At 41.7% G+C, this 27,753-nt stretch overlaps 1 protein-coding gene across 3 annotated transcripts in view; it reads left to right on the top strand.

Moving 5' to 3' along the window:
* Positions 1-2,063: 2,063 nt before the first annotated feature.
* The window catches only part of Gk (glycerol kinase), an 80,579-nt gene continuing 54,889 nt past the window's right edge, over positions 2,064-27,753 (top strand). For all 3 annotated transcript variants that reach the window (XM_057759755.1, XM_057759756.1, XM_057759754.1), the window contains exons 1-3: positions 2,064-2,299; positions 20,467-20,540; positions 21,440-21,546. In XM_057759755.1, the coding sequence (XP_057615738.1) occupies positions 2,222-2,299; positions 20,467-20,540; positions 21,440-21,546 (259 nt within the window). In that variant the 5' untranslated portion in view covers positions 2,064-2,221. The remainder of the gene's footprint in view (positions 2,300-20,466; positions 20,541-21,439; positions 21,547-27,753) is intronic.

Below are 27,753 nucleotides of genomic sequence, written 5' to 3'. Positions count from 1 at the left end.
ATAAATGTTTCGGGTATGGTATTAAGATAGGCTGAGCTAGAGTCTCCCATTTAGGACCCTTTTCTGGTCTCTCAGAGGACATATGAGATATGAGTGGTTTTTGAAAAGTCAAACCACATTTTGACTTTTCACTTTTGTTTTGGTGAAAGCAATGAAGTTTTGGGATATACACAGTTGTGAGAACCACAGTGCAAGCTTCTTCATGTACCTCTTGCTCCAGTTAGTCTGAAATGACTGAATTCTGATCCCTACTGTGCTGCTAAACAAATAATTTGCTGTCCTGTTGGAATCTGAGTCACAACTGTGCTAAAGGTCAGACGTGGTCAGGATTTTTTTTTTATGGTTCAACATAATAAGGTCAGTGGCTTTTTTACTGACTTCTACAACTAAGGAAATCCTTACCCATATAATTTATTTAATTAATGTCTATCACAGTTTTGACAGAGGTTGGTCTAGTTCCTTAACATTTGCCTATTCTGCCTGTCTCCCATTCTACTCCAGGATATTAAAAACTAGTGACTTATCTGCAAGGTTATCTATTCTTGGCAAGTGTAGCTCCCCTATAAGCAGTCCTCATCTGGAATAGCAGGCTCTAATGTCTGAGTGGAGTAGAAGAAATTGTGCTTTAATAGCAAATGTAATAAAACTATATAAACAGACATATAAAAGTATATAAACACACATGGATGAGTGAGGTGGAATAGAGCTAAGTAAATTAGTGGAAATAGATGGAATGTTACAAAATAGTGTGACATTTGGGAAAGGGACGGAAAGAGATTGGTAATAGTATCAGTTTTGGAAAAGATAGATAGCACAATAGCTTACAAAATAATTCCTGTGATCCACCTTTTTGTAAGGTATCTTGTAACCTAGCCTGACCTTGATTTTGCTTGATTAGCAAGGCCTCAAACTCCCTTCTGATCCTCCTCCCTGTACCTCCCAAGTGCTTCCACTAAGTCGCCTCCACAGGCAATCCAAATCGCAAAGCTCACTTTAGTGATTTTATTTTCAATCGGGTTGTTAAAAAAGATACGCCATACTATGAAATACATAGAATGCATATCATAGAGGTGCTTTTAGAAAATATTTAAAAATATGCATGACTATATAGCATATAATTATTATACATAAAAATGCAAGTATAATGAGCAGCACGCAGACACCAGATCCAGGTTGTTTTGAAAACTATTTCTCACTGTGGGTCCAGACCAAAGTTTGAACTCCTCTAGAACACACGCCTCCAAAGGACCTAGGCGAGGTAAATTCAAGGTCAAGTGCAAATCCCAGTTCGCTCCCAACCTAGCTTGGAGGTTAATAAAGAGAGCGGAAATGGCGTGTAGGGGAGGGCATACTCCAGTGGAGCCAAAGAAAAAAAAGCAAGGGAGATTCAGGGCTGAAAGTGCCCGGTGCTTTTTTCTTGGTTGGTCAAATTGAAGCACTTGGAGACAAGGATTTGAAATGTTTTCCTTAAATAATTAAGCCGAAATAACTTCCGCGTTTCTTGTCCCCAGCTTACAGAGGTGAAGGATTCGCGAGGCTCCTGCAGCTGGTGGCACCCTGAATTGATCCCGGTAGAGGTGTTTATTATCATTAACAGGAGCTGAGCGCGCGGGGCGTGGGAAGCGCGGGAAAGAAAGGACGGGGTCTTAACTAGGCGACTCAGATCGCGATCTGCACAGCCTACTGGAGAAAGAACAGGCGGTTCTGCACTTGGGGTGGCTTCTGCCGGCACCAGCCTCAGGGCCCCGTCTGCTGGGAGTGTTCTGGGGGTGCTCCCGGCCAATAGGCAACGCCCGCCTCCGCCCTCGCTCAGCCGGGCTCAAAGCAGACGCTTCTCCCGCCCACAACCATGTGACCCACCGCGCGGACCCCCGCCCCCGCCGTAAAGCAGATCCCGCCCCTTTGACGTCTCACTGTCCTAGACTGGCTTGCCGCCCGATCTCCTTCTGTGGTTCCTCATTGGCCGTCCGGGAAGACAGCGCCCCCTTTGCAACCCCCCCCCCCAAGCCTCAGGGAATGCGGGCCGGGGCGGGGCCTGAGCCGGAGGGGCGGGGCGACGCTGCCGGGCGCGGGTAAAGGGGCTGCCTAGGAGCCGCGCGAGCCTCCAGCAGAAGCGCACTGCTTCACCCTCTGCTCTCCCTACTCCGCCCTCCGCAGCCCTCCACAGTCACCCCGGAGACCGGCCGTGTTAAACTCTCCGACCTGAAGCTGACTGACTTCCATGGCAGCCGCGAAGAAAGCAGTTTTGGGGCCATTGGTGGGAGCAGTGGACCAGGGTACCAGTTCAACACGTTTCTTGGTGAGCCGGGGTGACATCTCAACCCCTGAACTGGGACGCTAGTTGGAGGAGGAAAGGCGGGGTGTTGCTTTCTCAGTCCGAGCCTCTTGCTCTCCTGGGCCCTCGGCTGCTGGGGCGAGGAAAGGAGGCCAAAGAGGGGACCTACCATGCTGGGATTGCCCAGTCCTGGCCCGAGGGGGATCTTGGCCTCCCAAGACCCCCGCAGCAGAGTTGAGCAGTCTCAGTTTTGATGGTGGAGTCAAGTCACATACCAATGGGGAGATTCTTTCCCAAGGAGAGTACTCTTAGAGCATCCGCACAGAGCCACCGGGGTACGGTAGGGGACAGGTGGTCACACTGACACTGCAGCGGTCTTCCCCAGGAGCATTTGGCCTGCTAGGCGCAGGACGTCCTTGGATGGAGGGAAAGCTGTGTCACGGCTGTGGGAACCCAACAGAGCGTCCTTTAGAGCGATAGAACGAATAAAGTATTAGCGTGATGATGCATTGTCATCCTCTCCCACAGAGGAAAGACTACTGAGGGGGTGGCAGAACAAATTAGGAAACAGACAGATTGCAGTTATTTTGCTGTAATCTTTCTTGTTTCTAGAGCTTAAAATTTCAATTCTGATACTTTGCCCATTACCAACAAATACTGTCCACTCTGCTTGACTGTGCGATGCGACAGGGTAATTCTGTTCATTCAGTAAGCATGACTAGAGTTTTACCATAAAGAGGCGCTGTTTAAGTATCACTCTGCTGATTAGTTTTGCAGTTAGGAAGGTTAGCTTTCTTTTCGCTTTTCTTTTCGCTTTTGTTTTTGGGATGGGGTCTGCCTGTGCACCCCATGATCCTCCTGCCTCAGCCTGGCTAGTGCTGGGATTCCAGGCATGGGCCACTGCTCCCTCAAAGCTAGGAAACTTGCTCTTGAAGTGATCTAGCACTCCGTTCAGTGAGATCATTTCAAAGTAATTTAAGTAAATAGAGTGTTGGGAAAAGGCCATGCTTCACTGGACATTTGACTAACCTGAAAAGTTGATGTAAATATTTAGTGATTTAGTACCCCCTTTATTTCTTTATCAAACATAATTTTTCCTCAATTATTTACTTACTTTGTGCCCTTAGGGGTTGATGTCCTTGCCTGTAGCATGGTAGACAGGCACTCTACCATAAGCTACACCCTCAGCTCTTCCTGTATATATAAAATGTGTGTGTGTGTATAATATGTATGTTGTGTGTTTTGTTCAGTTGACACTGCATTGTGTTGTGATTATAAGAAGTCTTTTTTTTTCTAAACTGAGAAACTTTCAGTCCACTTTCAATTTTAAATCTTGCTTAGTGACTTAACCCTAATTCGAGTACCCAACCTCTGTTTCACATCTGCATTTTTTAATCTTTTGATTGCATAAAGTAGGTTTCATTTTGTCTTATATTCATATAAATGTTTATATAATCCAGAATCACAAATCAGAAAGTCTGCATAACGGGATTTGATTAACATATAACCTACAAAATCATTATCATTTTCTAAGCTTATTAAGACCATTAAAACATGTAGACTGAATAACTAGGCTGATTTTTTAAAAATATTTATTTTATGTGTGTGGGTATCCTGTCCACATGTATGTCTATGAGCCATGTATGTGCCTAGTGCCTGAGGAGGCCAGAAGAGAGTGTCAGATCTCCTGAGATATAGACAGTTGTCAATCGCCGCATGAGTGTTGGCAATCAAACGAAGGTCCTTTGGAAGAACAACTATCTCAGTTGCTAAGCCATCTCTCTGTGCACTGATTATTTTGAGATAATATCATGCTGTGTAGCTCAGGCTGTTCATGAACCACATAGCATAGGGTAGTCTGAAACTCATAGTCATTCTTCCTCAGCCTCATAAGTACTACGATTACAAGCACAAGCCACCACCATCAGCCATGTGGGTTGAATTTTAAAGCCACATTTGAGCATCGTCACACTTAGGGCCGGAGAGATGGCTCGGTAGATAAAGGTGCTTGCTGCCCATCCACTGCCAATCCTAATGATCTGATCTTGATCCCTGGGACCTACATGGACTAAGAAACAGCTCTCATAAGTTGTCCTCTCACCTCCATGTGTATGCTGTGGCATGCACACATACCACACAAAGAAATAGATGGAATAAAAATAATTTTAAAAGATTTGTCACACTAATGGCTACAGAGGCCAGGCAGGTTGAAGCAGGGTTTTTTTTTTGGGGGGGGGGAGCAACACACTGGCAATTTGTACTAGGCCAAGGTGAGAGCTATATTGCTCTCTTGAGCTCAAGGCCAGTATGGTCTATGGAGTGATTTCCAGGACAGCCAGTGCTACACAAAGAAACCCTGTCTTGAAAAAAAAACATAAAAACAAACAAGGGGCTGTGGTGGCGCAAGCCTTTAATCTCAGCACTCGGGAGGCAGAGGCAGGTGAATCCCAGTGAGTTTGAGGCCAGCCTGGTCTACAAGAGCTAGTTCCAGGACAGGCTCCAAAGCTACAGAGAAACCCTTTCTAAAAAAAAAAAAACCCACAAATTAAAACAAAAACAAAAACAAACAAGCAAAAATTATGTTTCATACTGAATGTTGCTCATTGGTAGAGCACCTACCTACCTAGAATATATAAGGCCCTAGCAAGATACCTGGTACTGAAAACAATATTTGACTGCAGTTATTAGGTGCTCTATTAGCACTATAATAATGTTCAATTTCAGAAGATTACTCCCTGCTGGGAAGAAGTTAATTAAAAGTCAGATGTGGTATCTTATACTTTTTATTTTGTTTTAGATTTATTTTTATGTGTGTGTGTGTATAATTCACATGTATGTGTTTCCCTTTGGAAGACAATGAGACCCTTGGAGTTGGAGTCCTAGGCATTTGTGAGCTACATGATACAGGAGCTTGAAACTGGAGGTTGGGTCTTCTGGAAGAACCCCCAAGCCATCTCTCCGGTCCTGGCGGTGCCCACTTGTAAATGCCAGTAGGATTATTGAGCATTCCCTGGGCTACCTGGTTCTAAGTCAACCTGAGCTACATAGTGAGACCATGTCTTAGGAAACAAAAGTAAATAAATAATAAATGACTAAAAACAAATGTTAATCTGTAACATTATCTGTTCCGTAAGAAACAACTATGAAATAATGCTTGAAAGACCAAGTGGGTTACTTGGAAACCTTGGGAATGGTTTAGCAAGATAGTGTTTCCTTTGGTTGTAAAAATTTCCTGGGGAATACAGATAGAGTTGACTTGCTGAATAAGTGCTTTGGTCACAAGGTGATTCCTCAGACTTGTTCCTATATTACTCTTCCACGTTGTAATCATGAGGCAAAGATAATGGTTTACCTTCTTAGATAAGGATGCAGTGTGTAGGAACTGTTATAGGAAGCACGGGAAGGTAAAGATATTTACACAATCTCATTAGTCTTGATTTAATTTGCATATTTAAGTTATTGGAGGCCAATAACCTCCTTAGCTCTCTTTTTTTCTTTTTCTATTAGCAAAATCTTTATTTCTGCTCTTTCATCCAATGTGAATCCCCCTTCCTCTGTGCCCATGTCAGATCCATATGGTTCTATTCGGCCTGTAAATAGCAGTTCAATAACCATCCATCTCTTTTGTTTTCCTCAAACCCTGAACCTCAGCTCTCTCTTCCACTAAAACAGGTTTATTTATTTATTTTTGTGGTGCCGAAGATCAAATGCAGGCAGGGCCTCATACATACCAAATAAGCACTAAACCACTGAGTCCCTCACCCCAACCCTGGATGGTTCTTTCTGTACTACTCTCAATGGCTCTTTTTTTTTTTGCCTTTGTTAATTCTATACCTACTATATTGAAAGAAGCCGCCTTACAAGCCCTGTTCATTCTTGTAGTACTTAAAAATTTTCAGTCGTCAGTGTAGAAAATAAACGTATTTTGCTGTCCTTCCTACAGGTATACAATTGCCTTCCCGGCTGTTATGTAGATTTTTATTTTTCTTTAATACATCAGCTGACTTTTAATTCTGGTTTTCTTTTCTTTGTCAATAATGTGTAAACTTTCTCTGTCTCACTCTCTGGTTTGAGACAAAGATCATGTCTCACTTTATAGCCTAGACTGCAGTATAGCCAAACTTGCAGTAATCCTCCTGTTTTGCCTCCGGATGTTTGGATTACAGATGGGCTGCCATACCAAGCAAACAAAACAAAACAAAAAACTCAATTCAGATTGGATTAATTTCTTTGATTTTAGTAGTAGAACTTCCATTTTATTTACATTATTTTTCAAGTATAGGTGTTTTGCTTGCATGCATGTATAAGTGTATAAATTGTGTGCATGCAGTGTCCAAGGACGCCACAAGAGGTTATGAGTCCCTTGAAACCAGAGTTACAGTTGGTTGTAACCCACTATCTGGGTGCTAGGACTTGAATCAGGGTCCTCTAGAAGAGCAACATGTGTTCTGAACCACTGAGCCATCTCTCACGGAAAGTCAGAGGACAACTTATGTGAGTTACTTTGCTGTTTATTTGTTTGTTTTTTTTTAATTATGAAAGTTTGGCCTTAGCTTAGGCTGCTTTCTTTATTATTATTATTATTATTTATTAAAAATTTCTGCCTCCTCCCCGCCACCGCCTCCCATTTCCCTCTCCCTCCCCTGATCAAGTCCCCCTCCCTCATCAGCCCAAAGAGCAATCAGGGTTCCCTGCCCTGTGCGAAAACCAAGGACCACCCACCTCCATCCAGGTCTAGTAAGGTGAGCATCCAAACTGCCTAGGCTCCCACAAAGCCAGTACGTGCAGTAGGATCAAAAACCCATTGCCATTGTTCTTGAGTTCTCAGTAGTCCTCATTGTCCGCTATGTTCTGCGAGTCCGGTTTTATCCCATGCTTTTTCAGACCTATTTGTTTGTTTTTGAAAAACTTATTTATTTTTATTTTATTCACATCGGTATTTTGCCATGGGTTTTAAGTCCCCTGGAACTGGAATTAAAGATATTTGTGAGTTGCCACGTGGGTACTGGGACTTGAACTCAGGTCCTCTGGAAGAACAACCAGTGTTCTTAACCACTGAGCCATCTCTCCAGCCCCCATATTAGTTTTATGGTTTTTTTTTGTTTTTTTTGAGATAGGTTTTTCTATACAGGCCTCTCTCTGTAGACCAGACTGGCCTCGGCTTCAGAGATTCTCCATAGTTCTGGGATTAAAGGCTTGCACCACCACCACCAGACTTGAGAACCACTTCTTTGTTTCCTCTTCATAGGTCTGGAGAATTGAAGTCAAGTCATCGGGTTTGGTAACACACACCTTTACCCACCGAGCCATTCCTTCCACCCCCATGTTTATTTCTTTATCAGATTGTCAAAGGATTAAGTTTTGGGGTCCTTCGCAGATGTTTTGTGCTAGAGGAAAATTTCCAGCTTGTCTGCTAGGAAAGTGAACTTGTGTTGGCACACAGGCTGCAGAGTAGGAACTTCTTGGAAAGAGAATTAGTGTAACAGGTTTTAAGGAGGGGCAATTTCTTTGTGAGAAAGAAAGTTTCAGTCTAGGCAGTCAACTTCCTTCTCTACCTGGTAACTTAATTTTTTCCATTAAGTCAAATGTTTACAAAAAAGGTTTGGAGAATGTTGGGACTTGCAGTATGTCAAGACAGCATTGAAGACTTTCCTAGGCTCATGTCATTTGATGGGATTTAGATAGGACTCAGGGAAGCCACCTTACCTGGGTGATGAGATCTCGGCTGAGGATTTGAGGATCGGGGCCCAAGGTCACATAATAACTGGTAGAACAAGAATTCAAGTCCAAGTCTCTTTACACTCTGAGGCAGCTTATACTAACTATTACCTGGAGACTAGAGAAGAGAAATTCAGAAAGAACCCAGCCAGTCAACTTCCAGTTTATAAGATTATAGCCATACGTGAATGTTCATCAAGAAAAATATATTCTTACAAATTGCTTTCACAATGCATGAATAAATACTGCTTTGCATAAGTACTGTGGGTTATGATCACTTGGTGAGTCAGGTTCAGTGGGCCCTGGGCAGGGCTCAGGTGTGTCATCGTGGATAATGGTTGTGTAATCATTTTGTTCCAACAGCTAGTGAATATGAAGAATGACGGGAATTGTAGTTCTTTGCTTACTTTGGCAGGAAACATTGCCGTGGCCCCAGTTATCTCTTTATACTTAGAGATTTAGAGATCTCAGAAAGCTTACGGACAGATTTCGCCTCCCTCCCTCCCTCCCCTCTCCCTCTCCCCCCTCTCTTTTTTCCTTTTTTTCTTTTTTCTTCTTATTCAACACATCTGTTTTTGTTTTCTTTTCTTTTTTTTTTTAAAGTCTTTTCTTATTTATTTATTTATTTATTTATTATGTATACAGTATTCTCAGTACTCTGCCTGCAAGTCAGAAGAGAGCACAGATCTCATTACAGATGGTTGTGAGCCACCATGTGGTTGACTGGGAATTGAACTCATGACCTTTGGAAGAGCAGGCGGTGCTCTTAACCACTGAGCCATCTCTCCAGCCCCCTGTTTTTGTTTTCTTAAGACAGTCTTACCACTGGAACCCATGCTGGCGTGGAACTCATTGTGTAGCCTAGGCTGGCCACAAACATATGGCTTTCTTCCTGCTTCTCCTTCCTAAGTGCTGAGATTACCGGAATGAACCTCCATGCCCAGCTTTTAAGAGCTTTCGATTTTTGTACTTGAAGGCCCGAGCCATCTCTTGTTTTCTTCCCTAAAGGGACACAATAGTTATTTACTGTACATGAACAAGCACATGAATTAACATGAGCATCCAGGGACTGAGATGTGTTGACGGAATGAGAAACTTGGGAAATTTAAAATTTGGCTATTAGCTATATGTTAGATATCTGCATATGTGCTGAAATAAAAATTTTTGTGGCACTGGGGACAAAGCACTGGCCTTGTAAATGCCACATAGGACCTATACTGCAGAGCTATAGGCTTTGCTTTACACATTTGTTGTTGCTATTTCAGATGATATTCTGTATCCCAGGCTGCCCTCAGACTTGTATGTAGCCAAGGATGACGCCTGATCCACCTGTCTCCACTTCCCAGGTGATAGGATTGCAGATGTGTACTACCACAGCCAGCGTACAATTGCATTACACTTTTATTACACACACACACACACACAGAGAGAGAGAGAGAGAGAGAGAGAGAGAGAGAGAGAGAGAATGTGTGCACCTGCAAATGTTCATCTCCTCGTTTCATCATGTGGGGCCTGAAGATTGAACTCAGGTGTCAGGCCCAGCAGCATGGACCTTTACACCTGAGCCATTGTGTCAGCATAGTTTCACTTAAAAATACTTTGTTTTTATTTTACACGTATGGGTGTTTTGCCTGTACTGTATGTCTGTGTACCACATGTATGCCTGCTTCCCACAGAGGTCAGAAGAGGACATCAGATCCCCTGGAACTGAGTTAGGGAAAGTTGGTGTATCGTTGGTGCTGGGACTTGAACTCTGTCCCTCTAGAAGAGCAGGTGCTCTTAACCACTAAACCATTTCTCCAGTTCCTGTTTTTCTTTTTAAGACTTTATTTTACTTTTGTATGCATGTATCCGTATATGTGTGTCTGTGTGCGTGTATAAACACATGGGTGCTGGTGCCTATAGAGGCCAGAAGAAGATGACAGATCACGTGGAGCTGGAGTTACCCCATGTGAATACTGGAATTAGAACTCTGGTTCTCATGGCTGGAGACCAAGTGCTCTTAGTTATTGAGGCATCTCTCTAGGCCCCAATTTCATTCAAAATGTTTTAAAATTACATTTTATTTGGTGGGGGTATGTCTTTGTGTGTGAAGGTCAGAGGACAACTTGGCAGGGTTGGTTCTTTCCTTCCAGAATGTAAGTCCCAGGAATTGAACTCAGGTCCCCTGGCATAGCAGCAAATGCCTGCCTGTACCTTATGACAGTTCTCACTGTTATAATTTCTTTCTTTCTTTCTTTCTTTCTTTCTTTCTTTCTTTCTTTCTTTCTTTCTTTTTTTTTTTTTTTTTTTTGACAGACTTTCCCTGTGGTGTTGTAGCCTGTGCTGGAACTAGCTCTTATAGATCAGGCTGGTCTCGAACTCACAGAGATACATCTGCCACTGCCTCCCATGTGCTGGGATTAAAGGCATGCACTACCACTGCCCAGGTTTTTTTTTTTTTTTTTTTTTTAAGATTTATTTATTGTATATACAATGTTCCTCCTGCATGTACACCTTCATGCCAGAAGAGGGCACCAGATCTCATTACAGATGGTTGTGAGCCACCATGTGGTTTCTGGGAACTGAACTCAGAACCTCTAGAAGAGCTGCCAGTGCTCTTAACCTCTGAGCCATCTCTCCAGTCTCTTATAATTTCATTTGTAGCAAATGATATGATGGTATATGTCTGTAATCTTGTGATACCAAGGCAAAAGGATTGCAAGTTGGAGGCCAGCTTGGGCTATGCAACCAGACTTTGTCTAAAAAAGAACTAAGGACAGGAAGAGAGAGAGAGAGAGAGAGAGAGAGAGAGAGAGAGAGAGAGAGAGAGAGAGAGAGAGAGAGAGATCCTAATTTATATGCTATTTCTGTGACCTTTCCTTGTCAGTTTTGCAATGTAATATATTTGTGGCTAGTATTTTTATTTTGGGTCATCCAAGTTTGTGTAAATATGTAAAATGGTTTTCTCATTCCATTTAGTATTTTATTTTGACACAGGCTGGCCTCAAACTGACCATGTAGTTGAGGATGATCTTGAGCTGCTAATCCACCTGCTCTGTTGGCCGAGGCTGCTTGTTCATTTCTGGCTGCCCAGACCATAAAATAATCACATAGAAACTTTATTGTTTGCAATACTGTTTGGCCAATAACTTTTTTTTATTTATTTATTTTTTTAATTTTTTTTTTATTTTTTTATTTTTTTTTTTGGCCAATAACTTAAGCATATTTCTGGCTCACTCTTATATCTTAAATTAACCCATTTCTATTAATCTGTGTATCGCTATGCAGCTGTGGCTTACTAGCAAGGTTCTGTCTGGTGTCTGCATCCGTTGGGGCTACATGGCTTCTGCTTGACTCCGCCTACTCTCTCCTCTATCTGCTTGGAACTCCTGCCTTGCCCTCTTCTAAGCCACTGGTTGAAATAGGTTTATTCATTAACCAATAAAAGCAACACATAGACAGAAAAACTTCCCACACCATTCCCCCTTTTCTGTTTAAATAAAAAGGAAGGTTTTAACTTTAACATAGTAAAATTACATATAACAAAACAGGTATTAAGCAAGAATTATAGTTATAATATTTATATCTACTTTATCTTTTATCATAACTAAGGAAGGAAAACTATAATTATAACTATCTATTCTTCAACTACATGAAAGACTCTAGAAGGATATAATATTACTTAAGTAAACAGGAAGTGCATTGTAAGCAACTTCCAAAACTCTAGAATTGACAGAGACATCTCGCTGCCTGAACTCAAGTTCTGTACCATGGGCTTCCAGTCTTCAGCTTACAGGCCCAAAGAATCCAGCAGAAACAGGACACAGAGAAAGCAGCTGATGGACTTTGCCATTACCCAGCAGAACAGATCTTCAGATTTCCTGTTTCATTTTCTTAGAGACATACGCTGGACCATTATCTGTCTTTATTTGTGCAGGTATAACCACAATGCCTCCAAACCCGAATAGTGGACTTGTAGTTATATGCCACCACACCCGACCTACATTCATGAATAATTTCTTATCACGTAGTAAATTTTAGAGTACCATAAAAGAGTAGGCTGGTGGAAGGGGTGTGTGGGCAGGAAAATGAATGTGCATACTTATGGCATGGCTAAATTAGTCAACAATGACAGAGGCAAAGCTGCAGGGCACTTAGGAAAGCGAGCATGTAATCTTTCTGAGTCTTTGCAAGTCAGTGAATGTATACACCAATATGTTTCAGCAGATTATTGTAAAACTTTTAAAATCAACATTTTGATTCTGTGGTTAACATCTCTGAAATTGAGAGGCGATTTAATTGTAGGGGTAGAAACTTTTTAAAAACATTTTTGAGAGACTGAGTCTTTTTTTTTTTTTTTTGGTTCCTGTCCTGGAACTAGCTCTTGTAGACCAGGCTGGCCTCGAACTCACAGAGATCCGCCTGCCTCTGCCTCCCGAGTGCTGGGATTAAAGGTGTGCGCCACCACCGCCCGGCTGTGACTGAGTCTTATATAGCCCAGCCCTTTGAATTTGCTGTAGCCAAGACTGGTTTTGAACTCAAGAACTTGCTGCCACCACCACCCAAGTGTTAGGATTACAAGTGTGTGCCACACTGCTCAGCTCAGATCTCAGCCCATCTAATTCTGCTTTTAGCATTTCTAGGTAATGCAGTAAAGCAGAATAAAAAGGTAGAAGCAGGAGTAACAAATAGAGCGCTGGAAACGGCCATTGGATATATACTATATCTGCACTGCACCGAAGTCTTTTCTACATTAACTTTTATTTTTATGTACATGAGTTCAGGCTAAGACTTATGCTATAACTGCAAATAATCTTGAAGTTCTGATTCTCCTGGCTTTGTTGCCTGAATCTAGAGTTTACAGCTGTGTCACTACCATTCCTGGTTTATTCCATGTGAAGCATTGAATATGGGGCTTTATGCATTGTTAGCAAACATTCTGCCACTCCAGCTCCATCCCCAGCCTATGCATTAACTTTATTTTCTGTGCTCTCTTTCTTTGTTTACTTTAAAAAATTGTGTAGGGCAGTGGTTGCGCACGCCTTTAATCCCAGCACTCAGGAGGCAGAGGCAGGCGGATCTCTGTGAGTTCGAGGCCAGCGTGGTCTACAAGAGCTAGTTCCAGGACAGGCTCCAAAGCTACACAGACAAACTCTGTCTCAAGAGAGAGAGAGAGAGAGAGAGAGAGAGAGAGAGAGAGAGAGAGAGATAAACAAAAATTATGTGTATTGGTATATGGCCTGAAGGCTTGGTGCCCAAGAAGGCCATAAGATGGCATCAGATCCCCTGGAACTGAAGTTGGAGAGGATTGTGAGCTACTATGTAGGTGCTGGAAACCAGATTCTGTTCTTCTCAAAGAGCAGCCTGTGCTCTTAACCACTGAGCCATCTCTTCAGCCCCACATCCTTACTTCAATAATGGAAATAAAAATCAGAACCCAGGAAAATAAATGATTTACCACTGAATTATACCTATATCCTCTTCAGAACAAAATCCAGAATTGAGACACAATACCTAGAGACAAATGATTTGTTTGTGGTTAGTTTGGGACAGGGTCTCATTTAGCCCAGGATGGCCTTAAACGCGATATCTAGCCAAGAATGACCTTGAATTCCTGATCCTCCTGCCTCTACTTCCCAAGTTCTGAGATTTTAGATACAAACTACCAACCATATCTATTTCATTTCATTTTTGGTGTTTATGTATTTCATTCATTTATTTTTGTTTGTTTATGGAGACAAGGTCTCACTGTTCTCAGTATATAATCCAGGCTGCTCAAATTCAATAGAATTATGCTTTAGCGTCCTAAGAACTGGGTTATAGATTTACAGGCATGACCCTCCATGCCTGGCTTTAGGTTATTTTTATTCAGACTTTTTTAAACAAAATATCTTAGTGTTTAGCACACCTTAGGTCGGCCTAAAAGTCTCAGACTCAGTGTGCTGGAATTACAATCATGTGCCACCATGACCACCTATTCTCAGATGGAAAATTTGTGAGGCTCAGAAAAAAATGAAAACCAAACAGCTGACGTGGGCAAGGTTGGAGCGTAACGTCTCCAAGCCTTGTGTGCCTCCAGGCCCTATGCTTTTCTTGAAGCCTCTGAATTATGCCAAACCTGAAGTTCTTGTCTGCTTCTCTGGTGCACGGGAAATTCTGGGAATATGTATTTATTTAAACGGATGACCTGAAATAGGAACAGCTGGCTGCTGGGCATCCATACCCTGAACCAGAGCAACATCTTCAATGAGCATTGTTTAAACTGAAACCTGCCATCTGGCTCCATTTTTCCTGTCCTGCAACTGTTGCACTTACCCTCTTTGTCTTGTGAATGCTGTCTACGCATGCCAGCCTGCCACGTGCTACGTCCTTTCTGGATGCTTCACCTTTCCCCGTTGCAGCCTCAGTACTTAGATTTCAAGTCTCTCAGTACCAGCTGCTGCTACTTTCCCGATGGAACCCTCCACGTGTCATACTTATTATTACTATAGGAACGATAAGCTTTGCCCCCTCTACTTCCATCATAGCGATAGAGAGCATTATGTCCTCTCGCCCACCTGGACACCCCACTCACATGCACTTCCTGCCCCACGTGACGACATTTCTGCTCAACCAGATTAGAGGTTAACTCTTCTGGGATCTCTTACCACTCCCACGTGTCTGGATGAGATGTGTCTTTTTCTCTTCACAGTCCTAGCAATTCTATGTGAGAAGATTTCTCCTTATCACTACGATGGAATAGATAGTAAAAAATAATACTTGTTAGTATGATGTCAGAGTAGGAAAGGACTGTGCCTTAGGGTTACTATTGCTGTGATTAAATACCTAATCAAAGTAACTTGGGGAGGAAAGGGTTTATTCAGCTTGTCCTTCCATGTCACAGTTCATCATCAAAGGAAGTCAGGACAGGAGCTCAAGCAGGGCAGGAACCCGGAGACAGGAGCGGAGGTGCAGAGGCCTTGGACGGGTGCTGCTTACTGGCTTGTTCCTCATGGCTTGCTCAGCCTGCTTTCTTATAGAACCCAAGACCACCAGCCCAGGGATGGCCCCAGTCACAATGGGCTGGACCCTTCCCCATCAATCACCAATCTAGAAAATGCCCTATAGGCTCCCCAACAGCAAATGTTATGGAGGCATTTTCTCAATTGAGGCTCCCTACCCCCTGGTTACTCTGCCTTGTGTCAAGTTGACATAAGACTAGCATACACTGAAGAGGTACTGAAAAATCTGATCCTTAACTCTGTCAGTATTGCCCAGTGTGGCTCTCACCTGGTAAATGTGAGTGCAGTGTATTGGAGCCGTGGGTTCTGGTTGGTAATGTCTTCTGGCGTTCATCTTAAAACTCTGTTGTCACTTCGTTTTTTGAAGAAATTGAAGATGGAAGCTGAAGATCAGATGGGATCTGCGGGTAGGATCTAATCTGCCGGCTCAACTGGAGGCTTGTGCCGTTCCTTCCGAACTCCTGAAAGCTCCTAGAGAAGCAATAGCGTGGTTTGAAAACGCTGGGCCCCGATCACCAGCATTTCTTCTTACTCCCATAACCTCACTGTGCTTTGGCTTTGTTTGTTTTTCAGAGACAGGGTCTCCTGGAGCCCAGGCTGACCTCAAACTCATTCGTTTTCTGGCCTTATCCTTTCAAGTATGACAGGTGGAATTACAGGTTTGACAATGGCTTCTGAAGTCAGTTTGGGGAAAACCCAGTAACAATCAAGCAGCCCTCCCGACAGTGGGTCATTTATGTGCAGTTAGTTACCTTCCACCAAAGAATTCCTTAAGACTATTCACGTGAGCATCGACCTATGTGAACAATAATGACTGTGTAGACCTCCTAGCCTTATGTGACTATTGGTCATTTTTATTTTTTTCCTTATTATTTCTCTCCCTTCCTTTGGTAGCCTGGTTCTCACTATATGTTTGAGGCTGTCCTCAAATTTATGCCAGTCTCCTGACTTCAGCCCTGTGAATGCTGGGGTCATGACCATGCTGGGCTTAAAAGGGTATCTTCATCATTTCTTTTTGTATGTGTGTGATGTGTGCATTGTGTGCATGGAAGTGCAGGGGAGCCCGTGCCCATGCATACACATGCAGAGGCAGGAAGAGTACATGTGCCTTGCTCTATTGCTTTCCACTTTATGCCTTTCAGACAAAGTCACTGAGATGGAAACTTGTCATTTTGACTGGGCTGACCAACCAGTGAACTCCAGGGATATACCGATGCTGATGTTATAGGCACATGAAGTCATGGCTTGCTTTTTTTTTTTTTTTTTTTTTGGTTTTTTGAGACAGGGTTTCTCTGTGGTTTTGGAGCCTGTCCTGGAACTAGCTCTTGTAGACCAGGCTGGTCTCGAACTCATAGAGATCCGCCTGCCTCTGCCTCCTGAGTGCTGGGATTAAAGGTGTGCGCCACCACCGCCTGGCTATGGCTTGCTTTTAATATGACTACTGGTTTTCTAATTCAGGTTCTCATATTTGCACACCAAGTACTGTTACACACTTAGCCATCTCCCCAGCCATTTTCCCTACTATGTTTTAGAAAGATGATTTTACTGAGCTATTTTCTCAGTCTCCTCCAATCTGTAGGAAGGCTTTCACACTTTAACCTAGACTGGCCTGGACCTTACTGTGTAGCTGAGGCTAGCTTCAAACTTGTAACTAGTCTTCCGGTTTTAGCCTTCTAAGTCCTGGGATTACAGGTGTATGTTACCATACCTAGCTCCTATCCCACCATTTCTGTTTGTTTGTTTGTTATTTACTTTGAAACAGGATCTTAGTAGGTAGCTCTAGCTGCCCTGGTACCCACTATGTAGACCAGGCTGATACCTGCCTGTGCCTCCCAAGTGCTGGGATTAAAGGTATGTATCACAATGCCTGGCTATTGATTTATTCAGACAGGGTCTCATGTAGTGAAGTCTGCCCTTGAACTCTTGGTTTTTCTGCTCCTCCCTCCTAAATGCTGGAATTGGTTTCTAAGTCTATACCACTACATTTAGATTTAGACAATTCTGGATATCAAACCCAAGGTTTATATCATGCTTGACAAGTATTCTACCATATGTTACGTCTCCCTAGCACCTTACCTTCTCATTATATCCATCATTTCCTTTGTTTCCTCCTTTTTGTTTGTTTGAGATGTTTATTTATTTCTTATGTTCCCCTGGCTGACCGGTAACTAGATCTCCAAGACCAAGCTACTCTCAAACTTGTAGCAGCCATTTTCCTGGCATCGATTTCCAGTTTACTAGTACATATACGAGCCACCATACCTGCCTCTGCTATTTCTTATCTGATAATTTTTCTCCAAGTAAGTACTTAGAATATAGAGCGTCTTTTTTCAGACCATCACCAGTGTGCAAGGTACTATCTGTGTTCTGGGGATATGTCAATAAATAAAACACAGGCAATTGAGCCTACATCCTAGGTACATACTTTAGTACTGAGTTGTAGATCATAAGATATGAAATGAAATTCGGTCAGCTTGTTTTTTTATGATGTTGGGTTAACCTTTGATTTGTAAGATATTTATCTCCTCAGGGAACTTTAGAATTTGCCATCTTGCTTTCTATTTATCATTTCTCCAGAAAGGCTGTTGTGCATCACATGAATGGAAGGAAGTAGCTCGCCAGAGAATATTTTTGCTTTGTTTGTTTGCTTTTGAGACAGGCTTTCTCTGTAGCTTTGGGGCCTTCCTGGAATTCACCCTATAGAGCAGGCTGGCCTCGAACTCACAGATGTCTGCCTGTTGCTGCCTCCAGAGTGCTGGGATTAAAGGCATGTGCTACCACCGCCTGGTTCTACTTTTTGCTTTTCTTAGTCTGCATTGAACAGATATTTTCTCTCCCAGGAAACTGAGGCATGGAACTACTCTCTGAACTAATTAGAAGTGAACATTATGCTATAGTTACAGTGATTTGGAGAGTTAATTTTAGTTAAATTATGATTCTTACTCTCAAACCATAAGAAAATTGGTATTCAAGTACAGGCACTAGCTGGAAGAAACAATCTCTAAGAAAAAAGATCTTTAAGTTTTTTTTAAGTGCTTATTTACTTCACTGAAATTGTGGCCAGTTGTGTGGTTTCTTTATTAGCTCTCAGCCCTGGTTTATATCAAGGGTCTGCAATTTATGACACAGATGCCTGGTGGATGAGGCCTCCAGTTAACAATTTCTCTCCCTGCTGATAGGGCTCCATTTTCCTGTTAAAGAGCCTGATAAAAGCACCACCGAGTCTCCTTGCAAAGGAATTCTCAAGTACCAACCCTGCAGGAGCATCTTTCTTCTCATTGAAGATACATGAGGAGTGGAACCTGCTGTGACCATCAGCATTATCTCACCCTTCTTATTGTTCTTGGTTTTTCTATTCACCAAGGACATCTACGTTATTAATTATATTAATTTCTATTTTGTACAGAGCCATTTTTGATTTATTTGGGGATAAAGAGCTGGATTTGTTGTTGTTGTTTTGTTTTGTTTTGTTTTCTGAGACAGGGTTTCTCTGTGTAGTCCTGGTCGTCCGGGAACTCGCTGTGTAGACCAGGCTGGCCTCAACTCAATGATCGGCCTGCCTCTGCCTCCTGAGTGTTGGGGTTAAAGTCATACACCACTACTGTTATTATTATATCATTATTTTTTTGGACCCAGCTTTGTTATGTAGTTCAGGCTGGTCCCAAAAGTCATGGCAGTTCTGCCGCTTCAGTTTCTAAAATGCTGAGGTTACAGGTGTATGCCACCACAACTAGCAGAAATTACCTTATTAAAAAAATGTTTCATTTTCTCAGGAGAAATTCTTTTAAATATGTTTTAAAATTTATTCTTTGACACATCCAATCATATGTATGGTGAATTTCAGTTGTTTTCACGCCCATTACCCTCTCTTCCTCCATTTTCTGCTGGAACCCTTCTGCCGAAGAAGTTATGTTCTTACTTATTCCTTTTATTGTATCTGTGACCTACCAACTTTAACTATAGTTGCTTGCCTGGGCATGGGTTCTCTTGCAGTCTGTCAGGGAGAGTAGTGCCTCATGAGCCCCTCTCCATCTGTAGTGAAACGCTGCTGGATCGAATCTTGTGTAGGTTTTTTTTTTTTTTTTTCTTGTTTTTCGAGACAGGGTTTCTCCGTAACTTTTGGTTCCTGTCCTGGAACTAGCTCTTGTAGACCAGGCTGGCCTCGAACTCACAGAGATCCGCCTGCCTCTGCCTCCTGAGTGCTGGGATTAAAGGCGTGCGCCACCACCACCCGGCCTCTTGTGTAGGTTTTGTGCAGTAAGTATAGCTATCATGAATTTATAAGGGTAATAACCATGTCATGTCCAAAAGACATCCTTCTGTGCCATACTTACTCATCCTCTGGCTCTTGCATTGTCCTCATCCCCTTTTCTCTGATGGTCCATGAGCCTTGGAGGGATGATATAGATGTCCTCTCATCCATCATCACTTTTATTCTTGACCCTTTGACCACTAATGAATCTCTGCATTAGCTGCCATCCACAGCTATGAGAAGCTTCTCGGAAGAAGACTGAGAACAGCACTAATCTATGGGTAAAAACATGCATATATGGAAGGCGGCTTAATAATATATTAGCAAAACAGTAGTAGTAGGTTCCCTGCTGAGCCTACATCCATCCCAGCCATAGGCCCCTGACCATGTTTGCAATACCATCTCAGGAGAAATTCTTTCATTTCTCTTTTTAAAAAGATGTATTTATTTTTATTTTATGTGTATGGGCATTTTGCCTGCATGTATGTCTGTGCACACATGCATGCCTGATGGCCATGGAGACCAGAAGGTGTCAAATCTCCTGGAACTGGAGTTGCAGAAGGTTGTGAGCTTCCATGTGGGTGTTGAGAATGGAACCCAGGGTCCTCTGGAAGAGCAGCCAGTGCTCTTAAATACTGAACCATCTCTCCAGCCCTCGTTTCCTTTTGTTTATAGTTTTTATAGACAATTTGTCTCATTGTAGCTCAGGCTAACTTCAAACTCTGGATTCTTCTATTTTAGCCTCGAGTACTAGGTGAGAGATCTCAGATGTGAGTCCCCACCATTCCTGGTTATGAGAAGTTATTTCTGATGTGACACTGCAATTTTTGAGATAGATTTTTATTTTTTTTGTGTGTGTGCATACACACACACACACATATAGTTCCCTCTATGTATTCGCTTAACAAACACATACCTTCAAAGTGCCCACTAGTGCTAGTGCGCCTACACACACCCACAAAGTTGGAAATACAGGAAGTTAAGAGCCATCTGAAATGGCTGCTGGAATTGAAGTGGGTCCTCCGGGAGAATAGCAAGTACTCGTAACCACTGAGCCCATCTCTATAGCCCCCCACATTCCAATGTGTTATGATTCTGTGTGAAGAATAAGCCAAACGTCATTGGTGGCCCTTCCATCTGATTCTTTGTTTTCTATATGTTCCTAACAACTTCATTGACTCATTAACTTTAAACAGATTTTATAGCAACCTACATAATTATATTGATGTGTTTTTCAGGTTTTCAATTCAAAAACAGCTGAACTTCTTAGTCATCATCAAGTCGAAATCAAACAGGAATTCCCAAGAGAAGGGTATGTTTCTTCATTTACTATGTAATGGCATGTCACATTGATTGGTTTCTCTTATCGCATGCACTCTGTAGATTGGCATAGTAAACTTAGCCAGACACTGTCTTGAGAGGACCTAAGAGATTGGGATTGGTCAAGAGATGAAGCTATGATGTGGTAGTTCAGAAAAAAAAAGTCTGAACAATGGGTGGCTTAGGAATTCAGCAATGGAAAGCAAAGTGTAAGAAATTTATGTAATACAATAAAGGAGTGTTAACTGCCAGAAATTTTGCATTGACTCTGAAGTCATTTATTTTTTTGTCCCTATTACTAATAGTGATAAAATGATTACTTTTTAGGAGTTTTTTGTTTTGTTTTGTTTTGCTTTATTTCCTGGCTTTTGGAACCAGGGTAGTCTCACTTTATAGACCAGCCTGGCCTAGAACTTAAAACAGTCATTCTGCCTTAGCCTGTCAAGTGCTGGGATTTGAAGAGTGAGCCGCACCTGGCTAGTGACCATCCTTAGGAGGATGGATTATTATTTTGTGAAGAATAAGAAAAATAGGAAAACGTAAGGGCAATAGTTTTTTAAATTCCTTTAGAATGTAGAATATAGATATGCTTTGCTTTCCAATTTTTTAAATTTATCTATTTATTATGTATACGGTATTCTGCCTGCATGTATGCCTGCAGGCCAGAAGAGGGCGCCAGATCTCATTACAGATGATTGTGATCCACCATGTAGTTGCTGGGAATTGAACTCAGGACCTTTGGAAGAGCAGTCAGTTCTCTTAACCTCTGAGCCATTTCTCCAGCCCTCCATTTTTTTCTAGGCACATCTAATAGGTTAACTTATTTGTGGAAACATGTTAGGTTTGTAGTGACTTCTTGGAGACTAACACTTTTATCCTTTTGTTCCAAAGATGGGTAGAACAAGACCCGAAGGAAATCCTGCAGTCCGTTTATGAGTGTATAGAGAAAACGTGTGAAAAACTTGGACAGCTCAATATTGACATTTCCAACATCAAAGGTATTTCAGTTGAGTATTCTCATCTTCTGGTACAGCTCTGCTGATCCCATTCATTAATTTATTCTTTCAGCTCACAATTGAATGTTTATGCCTTGTAAGCCTTTTTGTGAGAACTTGTGGGCGCAACAATAAACAAGATTCAGTCTCTGTTCACGCAGACATTTTATTCTCATGAAGACAAAGAAAAACAAATGAAGACAATACAAGTTCATTTCAGATACTAACGAGTTCCACATGGGAGATTAAAACATGATAGGGTGTGCCTACAAGGGCTTACTTTAGATTGGGTGGCCGTGGGAGGCTTGTCTTCTCTGAGGAGGTGATTATTTTACTGACATTTCAAGGGCCATGAGGGATTAGCCATGTGATGGGAGAAACATCTTTGAAGAAAAAAAACTGCACGTAAGGATCCCAAGGTGAGACTAAATGGAGATAGGCTAGGGCCACCAAGAAGACCAACATGTTCTAAGAACAGTAAAAACAAGTTGAGCGGATAGAGTGGGGAGGTAAGGGGTTTAATGGTGCTGAAATTGGAGAAATCAATGGCATCTTGTTGACCGTGTTTTGGAGCTTGAGTGTTGGTTTTAGTGTCTCTAACTGCCACCTCTGACACTGTGGTGGGGAGACTTCTGTGGAAGAGGATGGTGGCTTGACTGACAGCGGTGGCAGAGAAGCAAGGAGGAAGGACCAATACTTCTGACTGGTTGCCTACCAGGATAGGAGAGAGAGTAGTGTAGTGAGTAGTTGGGCAAGGGGAAGAAATGGGTCAAAGATGATGCTTCAGTTTCTGGTCGTTTTTTTTCTTTTGTTTTGTTCTATTGGATTATACATTGCTCCTAGGTAGGTGGGAATGCCTTTCATTGAGAAGAGAAACACGAGGGGGAAGAATAGATTTGGGGGAATAGTTTTTGAAATTCAAGCACTTTACTTATAGGATTTCTATGAAATCACTGCCTGAAAGTATGAGTTTGTTGGAGATCTCTCTATGAATTCCTAGTTTCTGGTAGAATACCTGTGCTTGCTTGGCTGTTTATTATTTTTATAGAGAGAAAAAGTTACCTGGCTACCCAAGGTTGCTGGAACATTGTATAGTGTGAAAACTCAATGTGGTCATTGCTGCTTCTTGTCTTTTATAGCTTGTATTGTGTTCTTGAGATTTGTTTGTTTGACTTTTATTGAAACAAGCACTAAATAAGTAGACCTGTCTGGCTTGGAGTTTGCTGTGGTTCTCCTGCTCCTCCTTTCTAAGTACTGAGATTACAGGCATGCACCACTTTTCCCAGTGTGTGTACACAAACACACATTTAATTTTTAATTATTATTTATTTACTTAGGTAGTTTGACTACCAATGGAAGGAACCATAGCCCACTTTTGGTGTTTTGATTCATATCCTCTTGGCTTCATACTCCTAAGATTTTTGTCCTAAGTAGATTTTTTTCTTGATTGTTTTTGTTGTTATTATTATTGATTTTCTGTTGGTTTTGATTTTTAGAGATGGTCTGTCTTAATCTATTGCTGTGAAGAGATGACAGCAGCAAGTCTTATAAAGAAAAACATTAAATTGGGACTGGCTTACGGGTTCAGAGGTTTTGTCTGTTATCATTATGGCAGGAAGCTTGGCTGCATGCAGGCAGATATGGTGCTGGAGAAGGAGCTGAGAGTTCTACATCTGGATCAACAGGCAGCAGGAAGAGAGATACAGGGGCCTGGATTGAACATATGAAACCTCAAAGCTCACCTCCAGTGACACACTTTCTCCAACAAGGTCACACCTACTTGTGCTACTTCCTATAAGCCTGTGGGAGCCATTTTCATTCAAACCACCACATTACACTCCTTGGCCCCCATAGGCTTGCAGCTGTATCATAATGAAATATTGCATTAGTCCAACTTCAAAGTCCCCTTCCATAGTCTTGTACATTATCAACACTGCTTAAAAATCCAAAGTTCAAACTCTCTTCTGAGAATCATGACAGTCTCTTAACTTTAACCCCCTTCTTCCAAAAAGGAGGCAAGCAAGCATAGTGAGTAAATATTGGATCAAAGCAAGACTTAAAACGAGCTGGACAAACTCCAAATTCTGCATATCCATGTTTGATGTCAGAGCGTTCTTCAGATCTCCAAATCCTTTCAACTTTGTTGACTGCAACATACTTTTTTCTTTTGTGTTACCAATACAACTCACCTTGGCACGTGTCCCATGGCTTTGACATCTCCAACATCTTAATTGTCTCCCAGGCAATCCAGGTTTCACCTTCACAGCTTCATACAAAGGCTTCTCTGAACCTCCATGCAGGGGCAGCCCCGCCACGCGCCTGGCCTCATCAGCTTTCCTTAGTCACAGAGGGAGATTTTATAATCCCTTTATTGTATCCTTGACTCTAAAGCCAAAATTATGTGACCAAATCTGCCCAATTCTGCTGCTTTCTGGGGTTGGAACATGGCCTGTTCATTCAAATACACTTTCACCAGCTTTCTGATTTTGGTAGTTTCATTCATTGCCTCAGTTTGGCTGGTCTGAAACTTGAGCTATAGAACAGGCTGGCCTTGAACTCAGAGATCTGCCTGCCTCTGGTTTCAGAGTACAGGGATTAAAGGCATGTACCATCATACTGGTCATCAGCTTTTCTTTAATTACCTTTCATAATTTGGAAGCTTAGCTGAGTGGGGTCTTGCCCTGAGGTCACCAATCCCTATATTCCCTTTAGGATGGGTCTTTTCTTTAAATTTATCTTCTTGGGCACCGGATTTAGTTCTATTACACTTCCTGGTACTCCCTTTCTTTTTAAACTGCATATTTTGTATACAGTTTCCTTGTTCAGCTTGCTCATTTTCATTATAGATCTGCGTAAGTGTGGCCAGGCCATTAATAGTCACACAACATGGTCAATGGTAGGTTGTTTGGAAATGTCTTCTGCCAAAGCTGTTAATCTATAACTCTTCAATTTAACCTCAGGCCGATTTTTTGCACGAGGACAGAAAGCATCTTTGCCAAAATATCACAAAATATTTTCTAGGCCACATCCTAACAGTCTTCTCTGAAACCTCTTGAGCTGAGCAAATCATCCTTAGCACCACTGTCTTCTATGTTCCTACTAGTATGGCCCATTTAACACCACTTAAAGCATTGAACTGCTTTCTTAATCCAAAGTCCCAAACGAACTTTTCCCTAAACGAACTTTTCCCTAAATGAAAGCACAGTCAGGCATATCACTGCAATATTCCACTTCTTGTATCAGGTTCTGTCTTTATCCTCACAAAATAAAAGCAGGGTTTTTATTGCTGTGAAGAGACACCATGAGCACAACTCCTATAAAGGAAAACATTTACTTGGGACTGGCTTACAGGTTCAAAGGTTTAGTCCATTGTCATCATGGCAACACACAGGCTGATACGATGCTAGGAGAGAGAATTCTGCCTCTCCCTGTTTCTGCCTGTCAAGTGCTAGGATTAAAGGCATGCACCACCATGCCCCGCTATTCTTACATCTAAATAGAAGTGCAGTCACCAAATTTATGTGAGCTGTATATCAAAATGATTGCTATTCTTTCTTTGGGGATATTCTAACAGTCTGAAACAATATGAATAATTAATCAGTTCTCATTAGTGCTCAGTTGTTAAAAGAGTCATTACCTCGGAGGCAAAAATAAACTTCACAGCTTAAAGAGATGTTTAATATAGAGTCCAGGATAACTTACCCTGGCATTGACATTGTTCTACCTTATTGACAGATAAAGTGGAATGCAATATGGTGGCCTTCTGAGCCCACTGATATACAACTCTTTCTGGGTTTTATAGGGTATGTGCAGATGACACACGGTTCCTCACCAAGTAATTTGTCTTGCACTTGAATAACTGGTCCATAAGACTTAAACGTGTATCTGTCTCTTCCTCTCCCTTCTTCCTCTTCCTCCCTCTTCTCAATATTTAGTCCTGGCTTTCTTGGGCCTCTCTATGTAGAGCAGACTGGCCTCAGACTCATAAATATCCACCTGCCTCTGCCTCCCAAGTGCTGAGGTTAAAGCAACTATCTTGTTGATACACTGATTTGTCCAATATAAAAGTCATACGAACTCAAAGTGATTCTTTCCCAGCAATCAACAGTCTGTAACTAAGGATGAGGACATTCCATAATGCCTGCCATACCAGGCCGGTCACACTGCTGATAATTTCCCCAGATAGTTTACCAAATTGTCATCAGAAAGGCAAGATTTGCTTTCTTATGTAGAACTATAGGTAACAAAACTATAAAAGCTGTAAAGGGTCAGCAGTCACCTAAAGCAACTTCCCTTAACTGCAGTGGGGAACTAGGACCGTAGGACATGTAGCTGTTTACTAGCAGAGGGCACTAAAGTACTGCTTTTATAATGCTTGGACCAGTTTTCTCCCTGGGCCACATTGGTAATAATCTCACAAAACATTTCATTTGTATTTTCTATACAACAAGTATATGAGCTTTGCCAGTGGAGAGCAATATCATTTATTTAGTCTTATCTGATAATCATTAACAGAGTTCATCATATCTGGTTATATATCTTTCACAAATCCCTGACTAATTCATTTTAGTTGTCTTTATCTATCAAAAATTACGTGATTACTCATGTATATTATCTCAGCACTTGGGAGGCTTAGGCAAGAGGAGTGCTTGTGAGTTCAAGGTAAGAGTGATCTATGAATTGAGACACATTTCTTAGACACCCTCACCATATTTTTTTTATTTAAGCTACAGTGAAGAATGCCTCCTAAATTAACAAAAATACTCTCTAGTTGGATAGCACATTTAAACCTAAAGCGGGCCCGTAGCTGCTCTGCCTGTGTTAGGCAGTTAGGTTTGCCTTTAATGGAACTTTGGGAGTCACTACATAGCCAAAATTACAATGCTAGATGTTCTGAGTGATGAGCAAAACCTTTTCCAAAGACGAGGCCATATATCTTCAGGAGTTACATTCTCAGCAGTTATTTTGGTGATAGGATAAAAGAAAACCTCTACATCTACTCCTTCACCCTAACACACAAATCTCCGTCACATCTTACACTTGTGAACCTCATGATGGACTCAGAGAGGCACCTTTTTCTACAAAATAACATTCCATTAGTTTCCATCTCATTTCTAATTTTCTAATATACATGTTGCATGTAAAACTACTGGTGGCCTGAGAAGCAGAAAGGGTTTGATTTTTTTTTTTTTTTGAGAAAATGACTAGCTATGTAGCTGGTTTTGAGTTCACAAAGTCCATCCTCCTGCCTCAACTTCCTAAGTGCTGCGATTATGGGAATATGCCACCATACTCACTGCGAAAAGCTTAATATGTCTTCCCACATGGTGCTTATAGTAGCAAGAAAGCTGTTTTTGTAAAGGCCTTATTAGTTTTCTCTGTGTATTATTATCAGTTCTTATTCCAAAATGCGTTACAATGATTAAATCAAGCATTATTTACTGATTTTAGTGCTGGGGATTCTATACAGGGCTCTACCCATGATAATCCATGAGCTATATCCCTACCCTGATTTTATTTTTGAAAGGATTCGCATCATCCACAATATGGTCTAGACACTAATTACTAAGACTTCAAGTATTTAAGAACAAAGACTTTTTCTAAGTGTATCTTCTTAATTGTAGTTATAACTTTTTGTTCATCTATATGTATGTGTGGCTTTATGTTTGTGTGTCTGTCTTTGAGATAGGAGATAAGATCTGGCTATGTAGTTCAGACTGGTCTGGAGCTTGCTGTATACTGAGACTGGCTTCAAACCCATAGCCAAGCCAGTCTCCCAAATCTGTTGGAATTTAGTCATGAACCACCATGCTAGGCATTGGCTGTTAGATTTTAAATAGTTTAATCATGTTACTAACAGTCACCGAAAAGAAAACAAACCCCTTAAAAATATTAGGTAAAGTCTAAACCTGTTTGACATAAGACCAACACGTTAGTTTTTATTTATATGAATGATTTTATCTGTAAATACATTCCCATGAGGCCAAGAAATGTGTATTTTGTGTATGTGTATAGCATTCATATGTGTCTGAATGGTGCGTACTATAAGCCTGAATGTGGTACTCTGCAAAAGAAAGAATTAAAAAGTAATGGTTTGGGCAGGTTAAGATGGCTCAGTGGTTAAAGGCTCCTGCTGTCAAGGCTTACAACCCGAGTTCAAGTTCCAGGCCCTACATGGTAGGAGGTAAGAACTGAGTTCTGCAAGTTGTT

This window comes from Chionomys nivalis, chromosome X (assembly GCF_950005125.1).
Source record: "Chionomys nivalis chromosome X, mChiNiv1.1, whole genome shotgun sequence".
Taxonomy (NCBI): Eukaryota; Metazoa; Chordata; class Mammalia; order Rodentia; family Cricetidae; genus Chionomys; species Chionomys nivalis.
Note: the sequence above shows the minus strand (reverse complement) of the source record. Positions and strands in the feature narration are given on the sequence as shown.